Consider the following 17,834-nt stretch of genomic DNA (forward strand, 5'->3'; position numbering starts at 1 on the left):
ATTCTTTTCTTTTCTTTTTTTCTTCTTCTTCATTTTTTGTTTTGGCATATCATAAATTATTAACTAAAATCGTTAGTTGACTTGAGTCTAAACCATTAACCACACCATAAGTCAGCTTGCTGCTAAACTGAAACCAGTCCAACACTGTTATTTTGCTAACATACCATGTATGGACTGAGTGGTTTTTAGCCCAATACCGCCCCACAAATCATAGCATTGACACACTGCAAACTAGGGCTGCAACTGGACCTGGTTGGGCTGGGCTTTTGCAATCCCAAGCTCAGCCATATATGTTCTAAATTTGAGCTCATTCCTACCCTGACCCTAGTTCAGGGCCAATGATTATTGTCCTTAGTCCTAAGCCCTACAGGGCCAAGTCAAGCCCATTCCTACCCTATTGGCCCAAATTGGGCCGGGTCAGGATGGGTTGGCTCTGATTAGCCTTGATTGGCCCTTACCCTGATTGGCCCTGTCCCTAGCCTTGATTAGCCTTGTCTCTGGTCCTGATTGGCCCTATCTTGGCCCTAGCCTTAATTGGTCTTATCCTTGGACTTAAAATATCAAATGTAAATTTATAAAATAAATATTTATAATAAAAAAATCACAAGTAAACTAAAAATAAAATTCATAGAAATATAAAATGATTCAAGGTCATACAAAATGATAAAATAGTCAATAAGTTGATAGTGTTGGTTTAAACATAAATAAATTCATACTCCATTATTTTTAATTGAGCTCTAAAAGTCTCCTATTGCTTTGGTGATGGAAATTAAAAACTTCTCCCATTACTTTGGTGATGAAAATTAAAAACCTCTCCCATTGATATCCTTATTCAACAAAAAAATCCATATTCAAAATTTTGCTAACAAGTAATCAACGATAATTTAGTATTGATATATTTTTTTCGTAGTTATAGAAAATGATATTTTAATTACAAACATAGCTATATGTCCTTAATAAGTTTTTTTTTTTTTTCTTTCCCCTGAAATATCACATTGGAGGCAAAAGAAAAATGTCAATATTCATGATGAGAAGTTGGGGTGTAGATTTGTTAGATATTAATTTTCTATATACTAGCTTTTATTATGTATAATATATTATCTTGCCTTAGTCAAAAAAAAAAAATCATTATTTTTGGGAACTAAAAATGACTTAATTCAAAAAATAAAAATTATCTTAAAAATAATATAAAAAGTGAACTCATAGTTTAATATGATCCAAATAACTGAAGGTCAAAGTCGAGACTCATAGTTATATCAATGTTAATATGAATATTAGAGAAAATCACGGTCAAATTAACATTAAGACTAGAGCCAAAATTATGGTCAGGATCTAACCAAAATCATATGTATGTTTATTACATTGGTAATGAGGATATAATTTATTTTTATTAATTTTTTACAAAATATGATCATGTTTCTAAAATTTGACACGTGTCAGTATTCACCCATGTAGATTAGAATTAATTCCTCTCTATATAGGTGGAGGGTCCATACTCAAATAATAGTCAGAATCAGGGCAAAGATTAGGGCCAGAATCATGGTCAGGATCAAAGCCAAGATTAGGGCCAAAATTAGTGTTAAAATCAAGGCCAAAATTATGGTCAAAATCAAGGTCAAGATCAAGATCAAAATCAAGACCAGAATCAGGACCAAGATCAAAGTCATGATCAGGGCCAAAATCAGAGACGGGCCATGATGGGCTTGGCAGGCCAGAGAGTAATATCAGGCCTGCCTTTGGCCCTAATTCAAGGCCAGAATATTTTGGCCTTAACCCACCCTTAGAACAAAAATCTTTAGCCCAAGCCCTATACGGGCTCAGGGCGAACTTAGGGCAGGTCATGGCCGCTAGAGCCAAACTTGCACTCCTACTACAAACATTAGAGATAAACATAAAATTCTTATGTTAAATAATAATATAAAATGAAGTCTTCATCAAAATTTTCCTGCTTTTTTTAGATCATTTTTCCCTCCTGTTTTTGCATCATTTATTTCCAAAACTATGACGGCAAGGAAAGAAAGAGATTTTTTTTTTTGTAAAGCAAAGGAAGAGTTCCCACGTCAATCCATTTATGATTTTGGAATCGATCAAACAAAATTTAAGGTTACAGGCCTCAGACAAAATCAAAAAGTTTCACAGGACTCTAATTTTAACACGTAATTTCTAGTGTGTCAGATCCGAACGTGCACAATACCATGATTACCCACTTGCTTTTTAATTATATTACTTATCCTAAGTCAAACATATTGTCTATCTGTACTTTTTAGTCTATTATTACCGTGATCTATTTCAATCAAATGGCTGGACTGGCGGCTTTCTATTTTATGATTTTTTCTAATATTCCGCCTCGTCTAAGTTAAGAATATGTTTGGAAAACACACGTACAAGATCAAAATATGAAACTTCGAGGATATTTTTATTTTACAATTTATATGTCTTAATATTATTTTTTTCTTGTTATCCAAGAATAACCAAAATGAGAAAAAAAGATTGTATACACACTTCTTAAAAATTTATTATATTATTAATGTTTTTTCATACTTAACATAGTAGGTTAAAAAAACAACCGTAAGAGTCACCCTCAAGAAAATTGAAAAAAAACATAAATACCTAAAAACTATGTTAAATTGGTAGTTTTCCCTTTCTATTACAACCATTAGTTAGACGAAATGACCACGGAACTCTTAGTTGTACTTTTTTGTCATAAATTATATTATTCTATATTTTATAATATAAAAGGATGAATAGTTGTTTAAAAAAGAACTCAAAAATGAAAAAATAAAAAAGAATTTGGGATTCTATTTTACTTAGAGTATATCGTAAAATCACCATAAATTAAGGGCACAAATTACGAGACAACCTATACATGACTTAACAGAATCATTAATGGAGTGTACTGTTTAGTGATACTTTGTGGTGTGATCGCCAATTTGATATAGTTTTTGGGTGTTTATAATTTCGTCAATTATCTTGAAGTATTGCTAAAGTTTCATAGAAATAAATATATTTATATTTACTAAACCTTATAAAATTAAAAAAAATATTTCAAATCAATTGTTATTTTTCATCCTTTGCTCTCTATCTATTTTGACTCGAAAGGTAGAAAAGATAGTATAAGAATTTTGATAATACATTAGATGATGAGTATCACTTAACTCCAATGTTTTAAAATGTTTTTCAAATGATAAAGAATATAAATATAATAACATAGAAACCCAGGGGTGTATGGATAATTTATTTAAAAAAGAAACATTTTCATCATTCATGGTAAAATGAGGAAGAACCCGCCACATGAGTTCCTCTGCTCATATCATTGATCTTGTCAATTACTAATTCACAAGTACTACTTTTTCCCACGCAAAGCGTCGTGAGATAAATATTTTGAAACATTTTTGTCTTCACTTCATCTATCATTGGACAAACTATGAATATATTGAAGAAACTTGCTTGGCAAGGAGGTGGAAGAAGTAAGCAGAAAAGTCGTGTTTGAAAAGCACACGCGTTAATGACAATTGCTGGACAATGTTTGCTTGTCTATATAAACTTGCCAAACTCAATAGAATTTCAATATCAGATTACAGGAATCTAAATTTCTTTGCGGCCATGGCGGCCAAAGAAGAAGAAGCAATGGCTCTTACAATCGATGATGAGAACGAGTTTCCCGTGAAGCGACAACGCTTTGATAAATGTTTCTCTTTCATGGAGATCAACATCGAACGAGGGAAATCATTGAAAGAATTAGACGCTGAGAAACTGAAAACAGAGATCAAGAAATGGGCGAAAGCGGTCGTTCGTTATGCTCGCCAGGTTAGTGGTCGTCTTGGAGGCTCTCGTGGCTGATCAGATTCTGAATTATCGTTCTTCTTTTATTGGGTAACCATGAAGATATTGAAGCCCGAAGCAGGAAGATTGTAAATTATTTGAGCTCTCTTTATTGGTTTACTTCAATTCTCAAGGTCAATTGTACAGATCAGACCTGGGCTTCAACAAGAGGCTGGCATGGATGATGGGGCGTGTGATGCTGGATGGAAAAGCTTCAAGCCATAAATCTCCATGGTTGCTTGCCTTCAGTGACTTCACTTTGCAATCCTGTATATAAATAAAGCTTTGACAAGGCACTGCATTTATCATTTTATTGTGTGCATTTCAATCCTTCCATCGACCATGTCTTGACGGTGGAGCTCGTCTTCAATTCTGCTAAATTCTTTATCAAATTAATTATTTGTAAGGAGAGAATTTCAGAATTAATTTATAAATCAAAATTAGGTTCGACAAGTTCCATTATTACTTGTTGGTTCTGGGAAAGCACCTGATTATTGTATTGATGAGTTGTGGATTCAAATAAGTTCCATTATCATTCGAGTTAGTCATGGAATATTTTTTGATAAAAAAAATCTACAATAAAGTAAAAGAACTTCTTTTGAAGGTTGAATTCCACACTTGTAGAATGGAAATAGATGAAAATAGATGGAAATATTATGTAGATGATTATCACAAGATGAAGCCACTAAAGAAATTGTCAAGGATCTCACAAACAATTAAGGTGCTCACCTTAGTTAGATAAGTATGGCGACACTTGGAATTTTTGAACTTCTAAAATCCCTAGGGCCAAGGGGGACCATGGCTCCTCCACGTCCCTCTTGATTTTTTGAAATTTGCCTATAAAACCCCCTCTAGTTCTCTTTCCATGCATGAAGCACTAGGTTCCTCCTCCCCCCAATTTTTTAAAATTTCCATAAAGAGACCCATTTGCTCCTCTTTCAATGCGTAAAAGGAATTGACTCTCTTTCTATGTGGTTTTATTATTCAGCCCCTTTAATGTTAGATCTTAGCTCCATCCTTACATGCTGGTATCTCCTATATGGCTCTTAGAAGACAATGTATGGCAAGAGAAAGATTCAATGATCGCAGCCGTCGTATCCACTTCTTACATTTGACTCTTCAATCCTTGCTAACTATTAGAGTTTTCAAATTTAAATTCCATATTGTCAATACTCATTACCATGATGTATGTTTCGCTACTTGCTTCTCTCTCTCTCTCTCTCTCTCTCTCTCTCTCTCTCTCTCTCTCTCTCTCTCTCTCTATGCATTTCTATATGTACTTTGCCCTTTTGATTTCTACTATTGGATATAATAATGATAATGTGGTTTAAGTTGTACAGTAGAAAGGATATAAGGGCATTTTGGCCGTAAAAATGACGATATGTGATTTGTTTTAACCAATTTACACTAAAAATGACCTAGACCAAAACGTTGGGGGTCGAAATGAAAATCGTCACACTTCCAAATTAGAGATTTCATTTTTTAGGAATTGTTGTGAATAAATCTTCCTAGACCCAGTTCATGCCAGTCTGATCAGAACTGACCAATGGTACGAATCAACTAAGGGATCAACCTGAAGGCCACATAAGGATCTAATCCTTGCCATCAGATCTAAACCATTCAATTGATGGTCACCAGTGGCTCGAGTCGACAGAAAGAGTCTATAAATAGGGTTATGATGCGCATGATAGGTAAGAAATTCAGATTCACTCATTGTAACCTGTAGTTTTCCCACTTTTAAGCATTCAAACACACCAGAGGCTCCAAAGTGCTCTGCAACCCTAGTTCTCAGTCATCCACTAACTTGACCATCGGAGACGGAACGCCGATCCAGCTGATCGGCTCCATTTCTAACAATCTTTCTTTCATCTTGTAGGAGAGTGAGTTCTAATTGGATCGAGCCAGATTTGATAAAGTTTTGTGCGACATTCACGGTTCACAGATCCTGGCAAAATCTACACCAACATCAAGCGCCGTCTTTGGGAATCACTTTTAGAACAAAGGCTATGGCTCAATAGCTTGAATAGGAGAAGGTGATGCCGGTGAATGAAATAACAAAAACTAGTCAAAGAGAGTTGAGAAAAAACAATCCAAAGAGAAAAGCGACAAATTCAGAGAAGCAACAACACTACCGCCAGCTCCGGCGATGGTTACTCGTTAGAAACAAAAAATCCTTGAAGATCATTCACCTCATCTCCTTGGAGTCCATAACAGACAAGAAAAACAACTTGTAGAAGCACTTGCTACGGCTTCGCAACCTGGATTTGATCCAAATCAAATCTTAGCTCAAATGGAGAATATGTAGCGCCATATTTTAGATACACAAAATCTGATGAGGTCGTATATTTGGCAAATCGGAATTCCAAAGACAACGAGGATTCTAGTCACAACAGAAGTCATAACTCCTCTTTCCTAAGTTGATGCAGTCTCTTACCAAAATCTTCGGAAGCAAGAGTTGAGGCAAGGTCAAAAAAAGCAGATCTCAAAGAAGGCTATGGAGAAAACTTGGATCCAGATTTCGATCCACTTGAGCTTGAAGATCAAGTTTCAATTGGAAAAGATAAAAAGGATCAACTGAGCCAAAGCAGAAAGAGTAGAATTCTAGGAAGCCAAAGAGATCGAAAAGAGAAAGAAAAATAAAAAACAGTTAGTAGCCATTCTAAAGTCCATGGATCTGAAATCAACAAAAGATTTTGTATCCTGAATGATTAGATCCAACAGTTGATGAATAAAGAAAATGAAGAAAACGTTGAGGAATCTATGGATCGAAATCCATTTTTGAAAGAAATAATGGTAGCACCATTACCCCGCAATTTTAAACTCTGGTATATACAATTTATGATGGAAGTACAGATCCACTAGAGCATCTGGCTCAATTTAACTCAATCATGATACTCGTGGGAAAATCTAAAGCTTTGAAGGGTAGATCATTTCTTTCATCTCTGAAAGGCCCTGCAAGAACTTGTTTTTTCAGTCTACAACCGAATCAGTTAGAAATTTCAAAGATCTGACAAGAATTTTCTTGTCATGTTTCCAAAATAGTATGAAAATCAATAAAACGGTGGATAATCTGGCAGCAATTCATCAAAAGCCAGGGGACTCAGTGCGTAACTTTATGAAGAGATTCAATCAAGAATCTCAACGAGGCAGTGGCCTATGATGCGATGTTCAGAGGATTGACTGATGATCATCTATTGGAGTTTCTAATAATGAACAAGCAGGCGAATATTGCAGAATTGACATCGCAATGTAATAAATATGCAAACATGAAGGATATTCTTCAGGCAAGGAAGGAGACTGATGGTGATGGTAGCAGATGAAAGGAAAGTGGAACATTACGATCTGATCAGAAGGATTGAAAGAGCAATAGGAATTATCCAAGGAACGATCGTCAAATTAGAAGAGATATTCCACAACCAGTTCCAGAACAGTATACGCCTCTGAACTTGAGAAGATTAGAGATTCTGATGCAAATTCAGAACCAAAAATATATAAAATGGCCAGTGCCAATGATTCCAAGAGCAGAAGAGCGGAATCCAAATAAATTTTGTAGATTCCACAGAGATCATGAACACGATAAAGATGACTGTAGAGTTCCGAAAAATGAAATTGAACGTCTGATTAGTCAATGACGTTTCGATTGATATGTTCAACAGAGAAATGGAGGACAACAAAGGAATTTTGAATGGACAAGAAGGTGGAATAACAGAGGACCAGAGAGAGAGAGGAGTAGGCAAAGAAAGATTTTCAACTTGATTCTCCAGCTGAAGATCATGAAAATCAGAGAGATCAACGAAAGCAATCACCAATCATGACTATATTGGGAACATAGACTTGAATTCAGTTTCAAAATCAAGAGCTCACGCCAGGTTCGTTTACTTTGTAGAATCTTATACTATACCAAAGAGAATAAAAAAAAATGGAGATAATTTTCACAGAGGAAGAAATATATGGAATCCAAGAGCCACATGATGATGCAACTGTGGAAATTATTGAGGTGGAAAACCGTGATGTTCACAGAGTTTTGGTCGACACGGGGTCCTCAATAGACATTATATCTTATGAAGATTTCTTACATTTGAAGTTAGATTCCGTGAAGATAAAGCCGTGTGGAACCAGATTGTTTGGATTCTCTAGAGAGTCTACTCCCGTAGAAGGAACTGTTGAATTAACAATAACATTGGGATCTCATCTGCGAATAGTAACTACAGTAACAAAATTCCTGCTGATCAGAAATTTGTCAGCATATAATATGATTCTGGGAGACCAACCTTGAATTCAATAAGCGTTGTCATTTCGATGGGACACTTAAAGATGAAATTTCCAACAGAGTCAGGCGTTGGAAAATGTCGGTCTGATCATAAGTTTTCTAGATAGTGTTACACGACATTTGTGAAGAACTCGAAATCTCAAGGAAAGGCTTTGGCCTTAACTATTGAAATTATGGATAATAGAGATGAGGAAAAAATTCAGAGAGGTGAACCAGTGGAGAAGCTGGAAAAGATTTCTTTAAATCTTGAGAAAGGGACCATGATAGGAATTGATCAGATGAAACAGGATAAAGAGTTGCTAAAAGAATTTCTTCGAAAGAATGCAGATGTGTTCGCCTGATCTACTTAAGACATGCCAGGACAAAGCAGGGAAGTTGGAGAGCATTGCCTTTGGATCGACAGTACCGTCAAACCTGTGAAGAAAAGGAGGTGAAACTTCTCATCATAAAAACATTAGGCCATAAAAGTTGAAGTTGAAAAGCTCAGAAAGTCAGAATTTATAGAATAGATTGAATGTCCAAAGTGGCTAACGAACGTGGTGATGGTGAAAAAGCACAATGGAAAATGGAGAATGTGTGTAGACTACATTGATCTAAACAAGGCTTGCCCAAAAGATTGCTATCCATTGCCATGAATTGATTAGTTGATAGACGCCACTTCAGGTCAACAAATGTTAAGTTTTATGGACGCATATTCGGGTTATAACCAGAAACTTATGAAGAAGGAGGATCAGCCCCATGCAACATTCATGATCAACTGAGAAAGCTACTGTTACAAGGCAATGCCTTTCGGTTTGAAAAACACTGGAGCAACGTATCAAAGGGTGATGAACAAATTATTTGCTAATCAGATTGGTCGTAACATGGAGGTGTATGTGGATGGTCTCTTAGTGAAAAGTAAAGCTAAAGTTGATCACCTTTCTAATATGGAAGAATGCTTTGACGTTTTGAGGAGAAATAGTATGAGACTTAAACCCGAAAAATGTGCATTTGGGGTCTCCTCAGGAAAATTCTTGGGGTACATGGTCACCCAAAGAGGTATTGAGGCAAATCTGGAAAAATTAAAGGCTATCTTAGACATGGTGCCTCCAAGTAACATGAAAGAAATTCAAAACTTGATAAGGATGATAGCGGCCTTGAGCAGATTTATATCTCGATTTGGAGATAAGTGTGCAACTTTCTTCAAGGCATTAAAGAACTTAAAAGCACAAAATGAGTTCAGATGGTTAGAAGATTGCCAAACCTCATTTGAAGAACTAAAAAAGAGTCTAACCAGCCCACTGGTGTTGTCTCATCCAATTCCAGGGGAAGCTTTACAAGTATATTTATCTTCTTCAACAGTAGCAGTAAGCGCAGTATTAATACGAGAAGAAGGTGTGAATCAAAATCCAATTTACTTTGTAAGTTATACGTTGCTAGATGCAGAGACTAGATATCCCGAATTTGAAAAACAGGCATTGGCTTTGATAGTTGTAGCTGAAAACTTAGACCATACTTTTAAGCACATTCTATTATTGTTTTGACTAACTGGCCGTTGAAAAAAAATCTTCATAAGCCTGACCTTGCTGGAAGAATGGTATCTTGGGTTGTAGAATTAACAGAACATGATATTGATTATAAACCAAGAACTACAATAAAAGCACAAATCTTAGCAGATTTTGTCGCTTAGAGTGTCTCACCACCCTTGGATTGAGGAAATCCTAGTGAAATCCCAGGTAGATGGATTCTCCATGTTGACGGCTCAAGTCACTCTCAGGGATCTGGAGCAGGGTTGATTCTTCAAAGTCCAGCTGGCTTTGCCATTCAAAGCGCACTCCGCTTTGAATTTTACGCTTCTAATAACAAAGTAAAATATGAAGCGCTAATTGCTGGACTCCATCTAGCTAGATCTCTATGCATACAAGACGTTGAGGTTAAAAGTGACTCTGAGTTGGTGGTCAGCCAATTTTCAGGGGTATACGAAGAAAAGGATGATAGAATGATCAGCTATCTTAAAAAAGGCGCTTGAATGCAAGACGTGGTTCGTGCGATTTTTTATAGTAAGAATACCAAGAAGTCAGAACACGATGGCAAATTCATTAACAAAGCTTGCCTAAGCAAAATTTGCCTCTCTTCCCCAAGTAGTACATATTGGAGAGCTAAGTTCTCCAGCATATTTAGAGGCTGAAATAATGGAGATTGACAGTGAGTCATCTTGGATGAATCCCGTAATAGAATATCTCAGGGATGATATTCTACCTGATGACAAAGAAAAGGCTAGGACCTTGAGAAGATCAGCAAAGTTTATTTTGACAAATGGATTTCTCTATAAGAGAACAATTTCTGAACAACTTTTGAAATGTTTGGGACCAACTGATGCACAGTATGCATTGGCAGAGGTCCACGAAGGAAGTTCTAAGGCAAGGATTTTATTGGCTTGGATGCAGTTTGAGGCGATAAATTATGTGAAGAAGTGCCACCACTGTCAAATCTACGCTCCAATACAGAAACAACCTAAATCAGTTAACTCCAATTCTTAATCCTATACCTTTTTCTATGTGGGGAAGGGATATCCTTGGTTTGTTTCCTGTACCATCAAGAGGAAGGAAATATGTGGCTGTAGCAATTGATTATTTCATGAAATGGGTAGAAGCTAAAGCTTTGTCAACAACTACTACAAGTTAGATGGAAAAGTTTTTCAGAAACAAAGTAATATTCATATTTGGTCTACCCAAAGTTCTGCTTATAGATCATGGCACACAGTTTGACAACGAAAGGTTCAAAGAATTTTGTGAGCATTAGCGTATTGAATACAAAAATTCTTCTATCGCTAATCCTCAGTGCAATGGGCAGATTGAAATAACAAACAGAACTCTTCTTCAAGGGATCAAGAGAAGACTCAAACACTTTGTGGGTAGACGAATTACCATATGTACTTTAGACATATCGGACAATTGTTTGTACCCCGACTGGGGAGACGCCTTTCAAACTAGCATATGGATCTGAAGCTCTAGCTCTTGTGGAGGTGTTAGTCAGGTCCGAAAGATCAGAGGAGTTCAACCTAATAATGAACGAAGAAGGTCTGAGGGCAAACCTGGAGTTCTTGGATGAAGTCAGAGAACATGCGTTATATCGGAACATAGAATATTAGAGGAGGACAATAGCTTATTATAACTCACGGATTAGATCCAGATTTTTTAGAATTGGTGATTTGGTTTTGAGAAAGAAGTTAGTATTAGACCCCAGGAACTGTGGAAAGTTATCTACAAATTGGGAAGGACCTTTTGTGGTAGTCAAAGTTGTTAGCTCTAATTACATACTGGTTCTGAGATCTACATGGAAGTTGTTTGAGATGACCATGGAATGTAATTCATCTCAAGAAGTATTATCAGTAATAAATACAAGAGTTCTCACTGTTTGAAATAATTTGACTATTTCGAATCATCCTCGTCAACCAAATTGGTTCCACATCAGCCATTCAGGCTCTCGTCAGCCATTTTCTCTAAAGACTTTTGATCAGCCATTTTTCATATAGGTGGAGGACCATCAAGACTTTTCGTAAGTCAGGCTTTTCATAAGTTATCAAGGCTTCTCTCAGCCACATAAAGGCTTCTGATAAGCCATTAAGGCTCTCATCAGCTGTTTTCTCTAAAGGTTTCTGATCAACCATTTTTCATAAAGGTGGAGAACCATTAGGAATTTTCATGAGTCAGGTTTCTCTCAGCCATACAAAAGGCTTCATCAACCATTCTTTCCTAAGAATACATCATTAGCAAGTTTTTACACAAGGTTTCGGTTAAACGGCTAGCAAGGAAAAATTATATAATCATATAATTTATTCAAGGCCAATTTCAACAGTGTACACATGGAAAGGGGAGGAAATTGGATCAAAAGTTGTATCTTAAGAAAAAGAGAAGCAACTGATCAGAGATACTAAAAAAAAAAACCCATCTGATCAGAGATACAAAAAGTTGTAGTTGATCAGGAATGAAAATAAAATTTTTGACATTAGAATTTGGAATCAAGGAGACATTTCCCTCTTCAAGAAGAATGCTAGCATTTCTTTCTTCAGCAGAGCTTTTGTCAGCAGATTCATCACTACCAGAGCCAAAAGTTCCATCTTCTATGGAGTCTTCACTCTTGAATTCCTCTGAAGAACTATCATCTTTAGGGTGCCTGATTTTTTGAACGTCAAAGAATCTTCTGGTTGGGAGAAAGCGAGAAGGAACCTTTTTGAAGTCCTGTTTAGGATGAATTTTAAGAACATCACCCCAAACTTCATCACAACAAATTTTCAGCATATTTCTGCAGAATCCCATGAAAGCATAAATGTCTTTTCCCTGGTTGATAGCTTCAGTAACAACCTTAATGGAGTTCTTATAATCATTGTCCTGATTCTCTTTCTCTCACTCAAACTGGCCTTTTTCCTTCTCAAAGGCTTCCTCTAAGGCTGCTTTTTCCTGAAAAGTTTCAGTCAAGTTGGAGTATAAGTTATCTCTTTCAGTTTCCAGATCAGATTCCTCTCGTGAAAGAGAATCAACAATCCCTTGTAGTTTCTTATTTCTTCTCTCTAGACTTGAATTTTTTCTCATCTCTTGTGAGATTTGAGTAATAACTCATTTTTTTCTTTCTCAATGCTCTTGGATCATGCTATTGCTCACTCCAAATTCTGGCGATTTTCTTCTCTTTCATAATTGGCAAGCCTGGCTCTTCCCAAAGCATCATTCATCATCATCTCCATTTGTATAAGTTCTTCTCTCTTTATTTAACAAAAGCTTTCAAATTGGAGTTTTCCTCCTGCAATTCAGCACAGAGGTTAGAACATAAAGTAAAGTCATCTTGCAAACCATCAATCTTAGAATATAGCTCATTTTCCTTCAATTTTGGAGCTTCTAATCTTCTCTCTGAGATATTCAAGTTACTTTTAAGATCCTGTACCTCATCAATCAATTCAAAATTCTTGTTGATCAAATCCTGATTCTCTAAGGAAAAAATTTTCTCCCTTTCTAAAACTTCAGAAAAAAAAACATTGAAAGCAGCACCAAAACATCTGGAAACAGGTCAACAAGGTCAGTCGAGAAGGTTAATCATGAAGATTGGAAGAGAAGGTTAACTGTGGATTAAAATGAGAAAACAAATTTCTCACCCCCAAGCATGAGAATAAAGGCCAAAATCACTGATGGCAGCAATTTCTCTTTTGTCATGAGGACTCCTACCCTTGGTTCCCCATTCACGAGCAACTTCCCAATTCTAATTGGCAATATGATTCTCTTTCAAATTCCAAAAGGGCTTGAAGTGATCTCTGGGAGTCGAAACGCTCTGGGTGTCTTCAGGCTGGCAGGATCAGCTGGATGATCAATTGCAACATTAAGTGCTTCATGGTGATTGGGTGCTATTACAACATCATTAGAGGTGACCTGAAGGTCAACAACTTCAGTTGCTGGATTTTCTTGACTGTTAGTCCAAGTAGAAGGCTGAATGTGAGGCTCAATCTGCTCATCAGGATCTTGGGGAATGATATCTAAAGCAATATCTAGAATAACATCTAGTACAACATGTGGAATAGGGGGAACTATATCCAAAATAGGAGGGTCAATATCAAAAGCATTTTCATCAGGAACTTTCTCCAAAGCATGGTCAAGAATGATAGGTGATTGGTCAGGATTATCCTCATCAAATAATTGATCCACTATTTGTTCAATAATCTCACCCATAGCATGAACGACAATTCTTCAGCCATTTGCTTCAACTGATTAATCAGATGATCAGAAAAATCCTCATCTTTTGTTCCTGATTCAGCATTTTCGTCAAAAAAAATATGATTTTCACCGATAGAAGGATGAACTGGAGATGGAAGAGTGGAGACTTCATGTCCAGAGGGTTGGACTGACTTTGCTGCCCCCTCTGTATTCCTCTTCTCAGTTTCAGGATTCTCCTTGGTGGAAGATGACATTGAAACCTTTTTACTTCTACTTTTCTTAGTAACAATTAATTCCTGACCTGAAGGGGGAGGGGGCACATGGACTGAGGTTTTCTCCTCGAGGTCTTGGTTTTTCTCTCCTTGAATGCAAGATCCTTGTGAAATCTAGCCCAAACCTAGCCAGGTCACCCTATCTGTTTTGGGTAAAGAAGGGTTAGTTTAAATGTTGACTTTAAAGTTGGACCGTGATTTCAGTTTTGTTTAATGTTGACTTTGAAGTTGGACCGTGATTTCAGTTTTACTATCTTTGAAAATCTTAGGAAGCCATGTCAGACCTTTCTCTTAGGGTTGATCCAATGTCCCAAAATGAGGGATGATGTCTTCGTGGGCCATCTCAGTAGAAGATATGGTGTTTGACCCAAAACCCATGGATATTGATGATGGTGTTTTCTTATGAAAACCTTAATTGATTTGGTATTGAACTACTCACTAGTGAATAAGAACTTGGTTGATGGACCTAAAGCTTAGTTGGACCTGGTTTGAAGACATCCCTCCATACTAGGTAAGTAGTATGATGCGTTGAAAGAAGCCCATCCAAAAATATTGAAGTTAGGCCCATTAAATCCCTATTTTTGAACAAGCTGTCTAGGCAGTGGCATTTTTGGTAATTTTCTGTTTTGAAGGTTTTTAAAAGCTTTATTTCTTTTAATTTCGTGGTAAACATTCCCACTAGGTTTCTAACTCTCTAGAGAATGTGGAAAGGACCTTAGAACTTCCTCTTTGGCAACCAATCAATCAACAGGGTTAGTTTGGTCAGTTTGGTGAAATCCTAGTAATTCTTGGACTCTGTGTGCTATTTAAAGAGGGGGAACTACATGTTTTTCAATCCCAATCTGTTCTAAACCTTTGGAGAACGTGGGAAGAGCCCTAGATCCTCTCCTTCGAAGCCAAGAAAGACCCTCAAACATCTGTTCAGATTTCTTCATCGGTTTCTCTTCTAAAAGGTTAGTATTGAATTCGTTTCTTCTTTAATTCATTCTTTCTTCTCTACTTCTGATATTCTGATTATGAGAAGGGTATTACACTACTGTAATGACCTCTTCTCTAATTCTTTTAGCCCTAGAGTGAATTCCCCAATTCACTCTATGTTCTTGAAGCCATATGGCGATGATTCTTGAATTTGATTCCACCAACAATCTTGATGATACTTTCCCTGAATTTTCTACCTATCTTTATGATTGTGGGGAAGGTCTCATACTATTACCATGACCTTCCCTTGTGTCCTCATGATTGAGGAGTTGATCCTTGTTTTTCCTTGGACCAATTGGCAACCCTTCTATTTTCTATTAATTCATTGGATCCTCCCCAAGACTTTCTTTATTATGATTTCTTTATCTTTATTCCCTAGGGTGAATCTTTATTCTCCCTAGTCTTCCCATGGGATATTACGATTTCTTTCCTTTGAATTTATTTACATTTTTTTCTCTCATTGGTACACCCTTCCTATTTCCATTCTTGATTTTGAAATATTAATGAGATGTTCCTTTATCTATCTTGGGTTGTTTTTTTTTGTGAGAGTTTATTATGGGTAACTCTCATGGGAGGTAACCAATTCTTATGAGAGGTAACCATATCTTTGACCCTAATGTTCTTTTATCTGTTGGAAACTTCCCAACACCTTTTCAGATTGTGCATTCTTTGTTTCTCTTTCCCTAGGGTGAATCTTGATTACCCCTAGCCTTTCCATGAGAGCCATCAGTTTTGTTCTGAATCTGCGCACCTAAGAGGGGTGAATTAGTTGAAATACCTAATGAACTCCTGTACTCAATCCGAATATATTTCCCGAAACTAGACTTCGTAATGGACTTCCAGGAGAAAACCCCACTCAATTTGACCCCATATAACCTTTCAAATCCCTGTCTGAAGTTGTTGAACTATGTCTGTCAAATCCTGCTTGCGCATCAAAGAAGATGAGCTTAGTTGGTAGACCTAATGAACTCCAATTATTGATCTAAAAGTATTTCTGGAAACTATACTTCTTGATTGACTCTTAGAAGAAAATATCACTCAATTTGACCCTATATATAGCCCTCTGAATCCCTGTTTGAACCTTGCTGTTCTGCTTGGTCGACTGATTGGTCTACTGGACCACTCGACCAAGCACTCGACTAAAGGGTTTGCCAAATCCGAGAATTTGTAATTTTTAGGGTTTTTCACTTCTATTTAAACCCTACTTCGAGTTTCTTAGTTACGGCAGCCTCCTAAACACTTTTTGAACGTGAGAACACCTCTCCGAAACTCTCTTTGGTGATTTCGAAGATTCCTCTGTAGATCTGAAGCCTCTCTTCTCTATTCTTACAATTCAAGGTTAGTATCTCTTCTGAATTATTAATTCTCTTTTCTTGATCTTGTTCTTGATTGAGATCAGGAAGTTGATGCTGCATCCTTGCAACCATCCCTTCGTGATCTCCTTCGTTTCTTTGAGATCTATGATCATCATCATGATCTCAACCCTAGCCGAAGATTTTCTTGAAACCCTAACCCTTGCTTGAGTTCTGGAAACTCTTGTTAACCTCCCATGCGAGGGAAACCTCTTGGGTAATATTTCTAGTAACCTAAATTAGTTTTCCTATGATTTTCTTATTGCCTTTGGCCAATTAATTAATTTTCTTTCATTCTGTGATCTCAACCTTTTTATGGGAACCATAAGGTTGAAACCCTAAATTCTTGGGTTAAATCAAGAACCCAAATTTTAACCGTGACTTGATGTTTTTATCTTCCTATATGATTCTAATACATCCTAGGAAGTTCCCCTTCGAATTTCGGATCATTCCGACTTCAAACGAAGAAGTTATGGCCAAAACAGTTTTCACTATTCCGTACTGACTTGCTTGGTCGACTGGGCCAGTCTACCAAGCACTCGACCAAAGGAGTCAGTAGCTTCGTTTTTCGCCCGAATTGATTCGTTTGCTCTCTGATCTTTTAAGCATCTTTCCTAATGTTGTATCTATGATTGTTAGGAGTCTATTTGCTAAGTTTGGAGTTGCTCTCTTTGGTTTTGGATCATATTCTTCGATAATCAGGTAAGGACAGTTAATTCCTTAACTACATGGATTGCTTGTTCTCTGGTTTCTACCTTATGAAACTATGAGATTACTTACTATTATTGTAATTTAATTCTGATCTCTTGCTGTGAGAACAGTAGCACCTTTTTATATTATCTTTTTCATTATTCATGTTATATGAATTACCTATTATTGCCTAATCTAATTTTGCTTTTACATTCTCTTGTATATGATGAACTGTTGGTTGTATATGTTATGACTGATTTGAGAATGTGTTTGCTTAAGTTTGGTTTGGGATTAGGAAGTGTCCTTTTGACACTTTTGTCCTTGGACATCGGAGGGAATAGTATGGGATGTTCTCCGAAGATGCCCATCGACGCTTTCCCGAATCAATGGTTGTCATACCTAGGGCTGTCTAGCAGTGTTTGGCTAGGATATACCCCTGTTATATCAGACCCGAATCGGAAGGGTATTGAGACCGAATGACTCGTGGTAGCAATGGGGATTTGTGGGCGCTCAAGACCGGTAACCAACCCATGAGAGGACATGAGAGCTTCCCGTTTACCATATGTGGATAACCAATAGGGTTGATGAGTCCGTAGTCAGGGACTATTAGGACTCTAGTGGAAAGGATACCGGAAAGGATCGTCAGGGACGAGGAATGGAAGTATCTGGACCTGAGTTGATGTAACTGAGTAGATGACTTGCATTGGGCTAGGCTTTTCCCTGACATGCGCCAGTACTTATGCCAAATGGTTGTGAAAGAGTGTGTTGACTT

General features: G+C 36.9%; 1 protein-coding gene across 1 annotated transcript; it reads left to right on the top strand.

Moving 5' to 3' along the window:
- The first annotated feature begins 10,263 nt into the window (after positions 1–10,263).
- On the top strand, positions 10,264–10,611 carry LOC148999105 (uncharacterized). The gene has a single exon (XM_089141464.1). The coding sequence runs from the start codon at positions 10,264–10,266 to the stop codon at positions 10,609–10,611; it is 348 nt and encodes a 115-aa protein (XP_088997590.1).
- The last annotated feature ends 7,223 nt before the right edge of the window (positions 10,612–17,834 follow it).

This window comes from Hakea prostrata, unplaced genomic scaffold, assembly GCF_041222555.1.
Source record: "Hakea prostrata isolate BN-2017 unplaced genomic scaffold, UWA_Hpros_2 contig_42, whole genome shotgun sequence".
NCBI lineage: Eukaryota > Viridiplantae > Streptophyta > Magnoliopsida > Proteales > Proteaceae > Hakea > Hakea prostrata.

What these genes read in the sequence shown, in the direction of transcription:
- LOC148999105 (XM_089141464.1), top strand. Translation starts at nt 10,264, where the DNA reads ATGGAGATTGACAGTGAGTCATCTTGGATGAATCCCGTAATAGAATAT.